At 38.0% G+C, this 12,264-nt stretch overlaps 1 protein-coding gene across 1 annotated transcript in view; it reads right to left on the bottom strand.

Moving 5' to 3' along the window:
* Positions 1 to 317: 317 nt before the first annotated feature.
* The window catches only part of LOC131632751 (uncharacterized), a 37,265-nt gene continuing 25,318 nt past the window's right edge, over positions 318 to 12,264 (bottom strand). The window contains exons 4-5 of the mRNA XM_058903481.1: positions 741 to 804; positions 318 to 399 (exon numbers count right to left, since the gene is read on the bottom strand). Of these exons, the coding sequence (XP_058759464.1) occupies positions 318 to 399; positions 741 to 804 (146 nt within the window). The remainder of the gene's footprint in view (positions 400 to 740; positions 805 to 12,264) is intronic.

Genomic DNA, 12,264 nt, shown 5'->3' with positions numbered 1-12,264 from the left:
AGTCATTCACACTCTAAGAAGTCAACAAATCATGCTCCTGAAGGGTCTCATAACTCTAGCCAGACAAAGACAGTAGTTAGCATTGGACCTCCACCATCAAATTATGCTAATCCTATTCCACATAGAACTGCTCATGGACGATTACCAGCTGGTTCATCGGGGGACACGCGTGACAATAGTCGAATCGCTCACTCTGCATCAGCTCCAAACCTTGTTGAGAACAACTCTGCATAAAAAACAAAAAAAACCAGCAACATCAACACCTAGTTCATCATCAAATGGTTCCACAAACAATGCAAAACAGTTCATGTACATTGTCATAAGGATGCTTCATTCAGAGCCAACAATGACGTGCCTACTGCTGTATATGGTTTAGCACGGGCAAAAATTACAAATTCCCTGCAGCATTCAAATACAACTCAAATCATACCTACATCAAGCACTATCCGCCAATAAACAAGTGAGAAACTCAGTCCGGAAACAGGACAATATGAAAAGCAAAAGCTCATGGCTGACAGTTCAAAAGAGAAGAAAAACCAGAGTTTCATCAATTTCCAATTAACAATTCAGCCTCCCCTTTTTTTTACTAACAGATCCTCTAATAATTCCTAACCTAGTTCAGTAATTAGAACCCAAAGAAAACTCACATCAGGAAATCACTGGCTATTCAAACCCAAATTGTACCTGAACCAAATGAGAACCAGCTTTATCCACCATACCAATTTGCATCCTCCATTCACATATTCAATTCAGTTCCAATTCTTGCTATGCCATCCTTCACAAACTGCAAAACCAGAGTCAAACCTGCACCATTAGACAAACAAAAAAAAGGCTGCATTAAATAATTCTGCACTAGCAATCCACCATCATATCATACATACAATGTTCAGTTCAATTAAAAAAAACTAACTCCCAGATCCTCATAACAGAAAAAAACAGTTACTAACCATTCCTAACCAACTTATAACACCCTGTAACTAACTACCAACTAACTTTCATAACTACCAAAACATAATTGCTAACTAATTTCCAGCTCATCAAAAACAGAATCTAACTTCCCTAACTGTCACTAACAGAATTAACAGAATGAGAAGAGGAGAATGTAACTACCAAAACTGAATCAGTTACAAATGCTAAACATTTTCCAAATGAATCACAAGAGAGGTAACAGAAATCAGAGAAGGAACTCACCTCTATAAATCAGAATCACTACACTTCAAAGAGCTTCTTCAACCATTCCCCTTGAATCCTTCACTCCCATTCATCATCTTCACTCTCTTCCTCACCTGAACCTTCACCATTTTTGTTCATCAACCTTCAGTTTCCATCACCATCTTCATCTCTTATCATCCTCTCACGCTCTGAATTCAGAACCATCCCTTCTTCAATTCCACTCTCCCATCTTCACCGCCTCACAGAAAACCTTCATCCTCTTCATCTCCATGGATCCATCACCTTAATCTTCAATCTTTTATCACTCTTCATCTTCACAATCTCTCATCTTCAACCTACAAAAATACTACATTCAATTCACCATTGGAAAAGAGAAGAAACTGAAACAAGAATTGACATAATAGAAAACCAAAAAAGTTGGAACTCGCCTCAAGACCTTCCTCCTTCTCTCTGGTAATCTTCTTCTTCATCAAAAGTCTTCAACAATGAATCTTGATCTTCATCTTTCTCCGTTATCGTTTCCCCGCTGCATCATCACCTTCAACCTTGACGAATTTCCAACAAACACCTGCAAATCGGAAGAAACACCTTCATCAACATCGCAACAACAAAAAAAAAGAAGAAACGACGTGAGTGATAGAGTGAGAATCGAACGAAGTGAGCTATAGTTGGATCGAGAGATCAAATCAGAGAATCCGGCAATGAATCGAGAACAGAGAGAGTTGAGCGGGGGAAGACGAGAGCAAATCCGAGGAGAGGCGTCGCCATTCATGATTGAAGAAGAGATAAGCGAGAGATTGAGTTTACGGTGGCGCTCCGAGAGTTGATCGGACCAAAATTTTCCGGCCGCCGTTTGTTCACGTGTGAGGATGAAGGAGGCTCGTGCAGAAAACTCCAAGGGTCACATTTTCTGAACCCTAATCCCCTTTCCATTTTATCTATTTTATTTTTATTTTATTTCTTCTAACTGTAGTTTTAATTCATTTTCTTAATTTTCTTTTAATTGAATAATATAATCTGAATGAATTGGATTAAGGCCAAAATGCATTGGGTCATATGAAATGCTGACTGCACCATCCTGAGGCCCATGTGCACCCCCTATCCTTTTTCTGATTCACAAAAATAGCCTTGGGCCAACAATAAATGGGCCTGCGCCATAGTTACTAGACTGCACCATAATTTCAGTTTAACACCCTTGACTCACAATTGATAGATTTTAGGTCTTCTTACTTAGTTTTTTTACTAGATTTTTAGATAATAAAAAGCATAAAATCATAATTTTCTCATTAGTTTTTAGATAATAATAACATTTAGAATCATAATTTTTGTTCGATTTTTAGGAGATAAAAAATGACATAGAAAACAATAAAATTGTTAGTTTTAGGTAATAATTTTTTTAACATAGTTAGGCTTGAATTAGATTTCCCTTATTAACAAAATCTCATAAAAATAATAGTATTTTTTAGGTTAACTTTGTACTAATGCTTGAATTGTTTTTTGTATCATTTCCATGTCATTTTTGTATAATCGTTGCTTGATTTTAGCCATATTTTTAGCCCATGTTATTAATACCATTTGTATGCTCCTCTTAGAATATATCTCATTACCATGTTCACCTTAGGACTTAGAATTAGTCTTGTATAACATTAGGTTAGAGAATAGGTTAGTGCCCCTCTTTCATTTCTTTTTCTTTTTCAACTCTAAAATACTTAATAAAAAAAACCTGACAAAGATCATGCTGTGACTTTTCTGATGTGTAGTGAGAAAGAAATGATTGGGGTGTAGGCCCCGATGTACGTTCTTTCTCACATAGTAGAAAAGAAATGATTGGGGTGTAGGCCCCGATGTACGTTCTTTTCTACTAAACGGAAAAGAAATGATTGGAATGTAGATTTCGATGTATTTCTTATCCGTTATTTAGAGAATCGATTGTGGTGTAGACCTCGATGTGCATTCTCTAAATAGTCAAAAACAAAACTCTTTTTTGGTATGATCTAAGTCACAAATAAATTCCCTTAAAAAACACCAACCAAAAATATTCAAAATGATTAATAAAGGCTTTGACTTAAAACAGAGTAAGGAAGCGATGCGAAGCCCTGTAGAGGGTCTTCGTCATCGTGGAATTACAATAAAAGACACAAACCAAACTCTTGCTTTTCTTTTGCCTTGTTGGGCACCTAAGAACAAGTTAAGTCCCTTCCAAAAATAGGCGTATAAGTCTCCAAAGGTCGAGCATCGTGGATTGTGACCTTAACCGCTGTTCAACTAAAAAACACAAAACAAATGGAAACTATGGAGCCGAACTACGGTCGCTCTGATTCCTGGTAAGGGATACGTAGGCATTGGGTCGCGGGGCCTAAGCGAGCACACTTGTAAATAATTCCTTCTTTTCCCCGTGTTTATTTTGCATGCATGCGCATTTAGGTTTTAGACATTAGACACCCTTTAGATAGAAACAAACATAGGTGGATACCATCGAGTACGATGGGCGCGAGGGGTGCTAACACCTTCCCCTTGCGTAACCGACTCCCGTGCCCTATTCTCTGGTCGAAAGACCTTGTTCTTGTTTGAGTTAGGTTTCCTGGTATTCCTTTCCCGCGATGGGATAAATATATTAGTGGCGACTCTGATTCCATTTTTCGCGGTAGCGACAGTTACGAATTTTGGCATAAGAGAACCCTAGCAAAGTTTCAAAAAAAGGGAAGAAAAATCAAATTCGGTTTCAAGATTGCAGACGTTCTCGAGCCCAATTAAAGATCAAATCACCATTCTGGGATCATTGTGGAGCTATTCCAATCATCTTTGAAGCTTGAAGCATCGAGAACATCCCACTGTAAGTCGTATTTTGAGCCCTTTCGACTTTGATTTGGAATCGATCATACATGCATATCTAACGCATTCTTGATTCATATTCACGTTTATATTGATGTTCTGAATGATTCTGGAGAGTTAATTGCATTTATATGCCATTTTGATCGTTATGCCATATTAGGGTTTTGAAGCTTTAATTTAGGGCTTCATGTTCTAGGAAAAATTAGGATTGATGATAGGTCTTATTGAACTCGTGGCACTTGGACGATCGTATCCATGGGGGTGCGCCAAATTTTCGCTTTGTTTTGTGGGGGTTCATGTTTTTGCAGGTGTAGAAGGTGCGACCTTTTTACAGCTTCTCTGTACAAGCGCTGTAAAAGCGCATTCTGAAAATTTCCAACGAAGGAGACGACTACGTGGCGCGCGGTGGTTGGCTGGATTCAAACGTTCGCGCGCGTGTCTCTGTGGGTGATCAGGTGCTTCTCGCTCATGCACATACTGTAACACCCCTCTAATAACCCGCGGCAAATAAACAATTATTAAATTAGAGTAACATGTAGAGAGGTATCACAATTCATAAATAATGAAAACACACGTCAGTACAAGTCATGCATTTACTGAAACACCTGAAATCATAACTCATTAATCAAATCCATGTTTTACACAGCGAAAATACTTCATCAAGTCAACATTATATCACTAATGTTTCAGACTTCAACCAAAACAAATAAATATAGAGTTACAATCAAAACTCCAAAACAAGCGTTCCCAGTGTTACAACTATCAGAGCATGACACCTGACGCTAACTAAAACACTGACTCATGAGCTAATCCTCACCGAGTCAAACAGCCGCTATCCTCAATCTGAAAATGACAACATGTAAGGGTGAGTCTCATCATAATTAACAAATGTTATAAGGTTATAAGGCAATAACACGTCACAGTTGCATCATTCACCCAATTGTTTCATAAACAGACATTCAAACAAGTCAAACAACAATCAACACATCATTCAACATTTACAACACTGGAATACATCCAATCATGTTATAAATTATGCATATGAATGAACTGACACTATGCATGTGGTACCAACATCATCCAATGGGAATATCCCATGACCGAATCCAACATCATCCAGATACGGCCCTGCCAGCACATATTCCACACAATGGGAATCATGCCCTTCACTGATCCAACACACCCTTATGGATACAGTATCATCAATGAATATGAATGCATGCAACATATATAACATACTTATACCATCATCATCATCATCATCATCATCATCAATATCATCATCATTATCAAGTATGTTTATATATATTAACATCATTCAATCACAATTCTATCATCATCACATAGAAAATATACATGTATTTACACCAATCATCATCATCAATAAGAAATAGCATACATGTATTCTCATCATTATAAGACCAATCAATCATCATCATATAGATTATTCTATAAGGTTCGTTTAGCTCAAAACGGCACATTAAACGGACCAACGGTTAAAAAGTTATGCATCTTTGAACTTTTCAAATATTTCAAAACAATCAACAGCACGCGGCGCCATCCTTGTTCACGGCGCGAACTGAGCGTTCCAAAAATTCATTGGCTCTCTGCCAAGCTGTTTGCGGCGCAAACATCCACATGTGGCGCGGAACGAGAAAAAGTTACGCCTTCGCGGCGCGAACACAGGTACGTGGCGCGACCTGAGCGTATCACAACTTCCTGGCATTCTGCCCACGTGTTCGCGGCGCCAACCCTATGCACGCGGCGCCAACCGGCGATTTCAGAAACCCCAACCTGCAGAAAACAACATTCTATGCATTCCAAACACCCCCAATACATACCAGTACGAACATAGAGAAATAGAATGCACAAACAACACAAATTACGTCTCATAATGCACCAATTACACATCAATTGAGACCATAACAACGCAGACATCATAGATTCAAACATAGAGATCAGACATCGTACAATTGACTCAATCCCTAAACCTATCATATGATTCAATCTACCCGAATTCCACATCTATTCAGTATTATCAACCCCTAATCCGATAATAGATGATAATCAGATAAGTCCCCCCTTACCTTAGACAAATTTCTTGATTCTTGGTCTCTCCCTCTACCGTTCTCCTTCACGTTCCTCGTTCCTCAGACTTCTGTTCTTTCACGTTCTTTCTTTCTTCCCAATTCCAATTATTTTATGAAAAAATAATAATAATATTAGTAAAGGGCCTTCTTATCTCACACCCCCCCTTTTACTATTTCTCACATGGCCCAAATGCCATAGACCATTAATTATTCATTATTTCCACAAATTCTTTAATAATTCTAATTATTAATTCAATAATAAAATTAAATTAATATTAAAATTATACGGGCGTTACAACTCTCCCCCACTAAAAGAGTTTTCGTCCTCGAAAACATACCTCAAGCAAAGAGTTCCGGATAGGAATCTTTCATCTGGCTTTCTAACTCCCAGGTGACGTTTCCATCAGCTGGTCCTCCCCAAGCTACTTTGACTAAAGCTATTTCTTTACCCCGCAATTGCTTCAGTCTTCTATCTTCAATCTTCACAGGCAATGTTTCAACCGTTAAGTTGTCTTTAACCTGTACATCATCCACTTGGATCACATGGGACGGATCTGAAATGTATTTCCTCAACTGAGACAAATGAAACACATCGTGCAAGTTTGCAAGCATCGGCGGTAAAGCGACACGATATGCCACTTCTCCCACTTTTTCAGAAATTTGGAACGGTCCAATAAAACGCGGAGTCAACTTCCTTGACTTCAATGCCCGACCAATTCCTGTCATAGGAGTAACTCTCATAAACACATGATCTCCCTCTTGAAACTCAAGTGTTTTCTTCCCCTTGTCATAGTAACTCTTTTGACGACTTTGAGAAGCTCTCATCTTCTCCAGAATCATCTTAATCTTCTCTTTAGTCTGTTGTACAATTTTTGGTCCAATCACAGCACTCTCACCAAATTCATACCAACACAACGGCGTCCTACATCTCCTACCATACAAAGCCTCAAATGGAGCCATACCAATACTCGAATGATAACAATTGTTGTAGGTAAACTCGATCAAAGGCAGATAGCTATCCCAAGTACCTCCTTTTTCCAACACACAAGCACATAACAAATCTTCTAACGACTGAATTGTCCTCTCAGTCTGTCCATCCGTCTGCGGATGATAAGCAGAACTCAATCTCAGCTTAGTACCTAAAGCCTTCTGCAAACCTTCCCAGAACTTAGACGTAAACCTCAGATCTCTGTCTGACACGATACTTGAAGGAATACCATGAAGACTAACTATCTTCTCAATATATAATTCAACCAGCTTCTCCATCGGATAATCCATTCTCACCGGTATAAAATGTGCAGACTTCGTCAACCTGTCTACCACGACCCAGATAGCTTCACAATTCTTGACAGTCCTCGGTAAACCCGACACAAAATCCATTGATATGCTATCCCACTTCCACTCAGGAATAAACATCGGTTGCATAAACCCAGACGATTTCTGATGCCCAATCTTTGTCTTCTGGCAAATCAAACAAGAGTACACAAACTCGACAATTTCTTTCTTCATTCTCGGCCACCAAAACAACTTTTTCAAATCTTGATACATCTTGGTAGCACCAGGATGAATACTCAATCCACTATGGTGTCCTTCCTCTAAAATACGTTTTCGGAGTTTAGTAATATCAGGGACACAAACTCGGTCGCCAAACCTCAGTATACCATTTTCGTCAATTCTGAATTCACCACCCTTGCCTTGGTTAATCAGAGTCAACTTATCTATCAACTCAACATCATCTTTCTGACCCTCTCTGATCTCTTCAAGAATGCCACTGGTCAGCTTCAACATACCCAATTTAACACTAGTAGAGGTACCTTCACATACCAAACTCAAGTCTCTGAATTGTTCAATCAAATCCAATTCCTTCACCATTAGCATAGACATATGCAAGGTTTTCCTACTCAATGCATCAGCAACAACGTTTGCCTTACCCGAATGGTAATTCAAACCAAAATCATAATCTTTCAGAAATTCTAACCATCTTCTCTGCCTCATATTCAACTCTTTCTGGTCAAAGAGATACTTAAGGCTCTTATGATCACTGAATACCTCAAATCTCGAACCATACAAATAGTGTCGCCACAACTTCAAAACAAAGACTACAGCTGCCAACTCCAAATCATGAGTCGGATAATTCCTTTCATGTACTTTAAGTTGTCTTGACGCATAAGCGACTACTTGTTGATTTTGCATTAATACACCACCTAGACCCATTAGTGACGCATCACAATAAATCACAAATGATTCTGTCGGATTCGGCAAAATCAAGATAAGAGCACTAGTCAACCTTCTCTTCAGCTCTTGGAATCCTTCTTCACATTTTGCATCCCAAATAAAAGCTTGTCCCTTCCTGGTTAGTTTCGTTAACGGCAATGCTAACTTTGCAAATCCTTCAATAAACTTTCTGTAATAACCTGCAAGACCAAGAAAACTACGAATCTCTGACATTGACTTCGGAGCTTCCCACTGAGACACAACTTCTATCTTTGTAGGATCAACAACAATACCATTCTTAGAAATCACATGTCCAAGAAAACTAACTTCTTCTAACCAGAATTCACACTTCGACAGTTTGGCAAAAAGTTGCTTCTCTTTCAACAGCTCTAACACAGTTCTGAGGTGTTCCGCATGTTCTTCCTCGTTCTTAGAATATATCAGGATATCGTCTATAAACACCACCACAAACTTGTCGAGATAAGGATGAAATATCCTGTTCATATGCTCCATAAAAACACCAGGTGCATTAGTAACTCCAAACGGCATTACAAAATACTCATAATGTCCATACCTTGTTCTAAAAGCAGTCTTCTGAATGTCATCATCTTTCACACGTATCTGGTGATACCCGGACCTCAGATCAATTTTACTAAATAACCGCGCTCCAACCAACTGATCCATCAAATCATCAATCCTCGGCAATGGATACCGATTCTTGATAGTAACCTTGTTCAATTGTATGTAATCTACACACAGCCTCATCGAACCCTCTTTCTTCTTTACTAGTAACACAAGCGCACCCCACGGAGAAACACTAGGACGAATGAATTTCTTCTCCAGCAATTCTTCTAACTTCTTCTTCAGTTCCGCCAACTCAGACGGCAACATACGATACGGTGCCATCGACACTGGACTAGTTCCCGGAATTAAATCAATAGAAAACTCCACTTCTCTTTCCGGTGGTAATTCATTCACATCTTCGGGAAAAACTTCTGGAAATTCACACACCACAGGTAATTCGCTACTCGCCACTTTTTCTTTCACATTCATCAATGCGAACAACATAAATACTGTTGCACCATCTCCGATAGCCTCATTCACCTGTCTAGCTGTCATTTCCAGATTGTCAGTACTAACCTCTTCAGGAAAAATTACCGTCTTCTCAAAACAGTTGATATGAACACGGTTGAACTCCAACCAGTTCATTCCCAGGATTACACAAGTTGTTTCAACGGAAGGCACACTAAGTCCATTCCGAATTCTCTACCAAAAATGTCAACCGGACAATTCAAGCATGCAGACGAATTAGTTACTGAACCCGACGCAGGAGTGTCAATAATCATACTTCCATTTATGTCAGATATCTCAAGATTTAACCTCGTAGCACAGTCCAAAGAAATAAAAGAATGAGTTGCTCCAGTATCAATAATCGCAACTAAAGGTGTGCCATGAATGAAACACGTACCTTTAATCAATCTGTCCTCTAGAGTAGTCTCTGACCCGGTCAAAGCAAAAACTTTTCCTCCCGATTGGTTCTTCTTTGGCTTAGGACAATTAGGACTGATGTGACCCTCTTCACCACAGTTGTAACAAGTCACAACCCTCTTCTTGCAGTCAGCAGCAATGTGGCCCACCTGGTCACACTTGTAACACTTCTTCTGATCAAGCTTACACTCGTTCCTACGATGTCCCATCTCACCACAATTATAGCATCTGATGCGAGCACTGGAATCTCCCCCACTGGGTTTCTTCCAATCAACAGGTTTACCTCTACCATATGGTTTACCCTTATCCATAGGCCTCTTCCCTTTTCTATCAACTAACTCGCGAGAGTGAGATGATTTCAGCTTGAGATTATCTTCTTCGAAGATCCTACTACAGTCTACCAAGTCTACAAATCGACGGATCCTCTGATATCTGATACTGTTATACCCCAAAATTTGCCCGCATCTTTTTTCAAGAAAACTCCAATCTGAAAATTAAAAGTCTCATATAATCATGGATTTTTATTTCAACAAATATCCTGATATATGAAACACTTAGTTTTCAGAATTTTTCTTACAGTAATTTGGCTTGCAGTTGAATTTATTCTTACGCAAACACCAAATGCTGTTTATTACTTCACACATGCTATTTATTTATTTACAGATAAATAGTACTGACACAATTGGTACAGAGTTAAATTTTTTTGCAGGCGCAGAATCAGGAAACTCAGACTGTACTGGTAACAAGTAGATTATTATTATCTTTTGTTTCCCACTAATTTTTGTACTATATTCCATTATTTTAAAAAATCTTTTCAAATCTCTTTTTCAAAAATCAAATCCTAACTTTATTCTCTACATCTCTCTTTTTCCCAACACTATCATTCAAATCTTATTTCCACTCAAATTTTCCTTTTGTACGGAATCACATCATTCCCCAACGTCTCTATCCTTCTTTCCATTCTATAAATACCTCTCATTTTCTTCCATAAAATCTCACATCAAATTCTAATTCATCTCTCAAATTTCCACTTCATAATCCATCCTTTCTTCTTCCCCGACAAAATGGCAAAGTGGTGGGAAACGTGTTTTCTTATGGTCATCACCATTGCTACGGTGATCATGTCTTTCTTCTGTCTACATAGCCCGGAACACTGTGGACCTGGGATGCTTATGCTCCCAATCATCTACATGTTACTATTTGTAGCATGGGTTATCAATCGTCATTTTTAAGATTTGCAGTATTTCTTAAATGTACCGTTTATTCGTCGTACTGTTCAATATAGTATGTAATATTTGTACTGTCAGTATTAAATATTGTACTACTTGTCATAATATTGCTTAATTACTCAGATAATATTTTATGTGTTTTCTGCCAGTCAAATATTCATTTTTCTGTGCATTAAATGATTTTCAGGGTTATTATCGGTAATTTTGCCCGCATACAGTAAATATTAGTTATTTATTATGTCTGTGTTTTTTAACAAGTCATGTAAATAAACTTTCATTTTTCACATAAAACAAAAAGCAAAAACAACAAAAAAAGAAAATTAACTTTGACTGTTGATTTTTCACTCTAACTGCTACATCAATACCTGGACAGTCAGTTGATAGCCAAACTGCTGGCAGTACAATTCTCAGTGTTTTGTACCATCAATCAAATCAATCTTTCACAATTCAAAATTCCAAGATTTTTGTTCTAGAAGTCTTCTGAATATCACGCGATTAGCAGAGACTCAACACTGCACAAAAATCAGGTACGCTTAACTGTCTCCTACATAAACAGTCCCTGACTAGGGTTTTCTTGTTTTTACAGGAGAAACAAGTTTTTGAGAGCTCAAATGGATTTCATACACATCCATATATCTCAAAGTACCATCATACAAATTTTAAAACTTCAATTCACTCAGACGCACCGTCAGCAGCTCAAACAGTCAACAGACGACCCGTTTGACCAAAAAAGTCAACAGACAGTCAAAAATGAATTTTTTTGTCAAAGTCCATATTTTGTCAAAGGATTCATCATTTGATCATTGGATGATCATAATTCATCAAGGAAAGATCAAAAATCAACAAAACCCTAAGATTCAAAATTAGGGTTTTTACCTGAAAAGTCAACTCAACTTTGACTGATCATAACTCTCTCATCCTTCATCCAAAAAATTCAAACCAAAGCTCATTTTGAAGGAAATTCAATTATCTTTCGAATTCCATTGATCCCATGGTCATTGGATTCACCATTTGAAAAATATGATCAAAGACATTACAGGTCATTTTCAAAGTCAACAAAAAGACACTTTTTTCAAAAGGACACACAACGAGCATCAAAAAATCATTTTGACATGAGACTAAAGGCATTGGTTAGAGGACTCTTTGAGGTTTCCAAAAAGTGCAAGATCTCCTTCATATGACAAATATTGAGGGATTTACACCTTGTTGAAGTTGGCTAAATTTTGGAAAATGCATAA

The sequence above is a fragment of the Vicia villosa genome, unplaced genomic scaffold, assembly GCF_029867415.1.
Source record: "Vicia villosa cultivar HV-30 ecotype Madison, WI unplaced genomic scaffold, Vvil1.0 ctg.001013F_1_1, whole genome shotgun sequence".
In the NCBI taxonomy this organism is placed as follows: Eukaryota; Viridiplantae; Streptophyta; class Magnoliopsida; order Fabales; family Fabaceae; genus Vicia; species Vicia villosa.
This window is presented reverse-complemented; position numbering and strand designations above follow the sequence as displayed.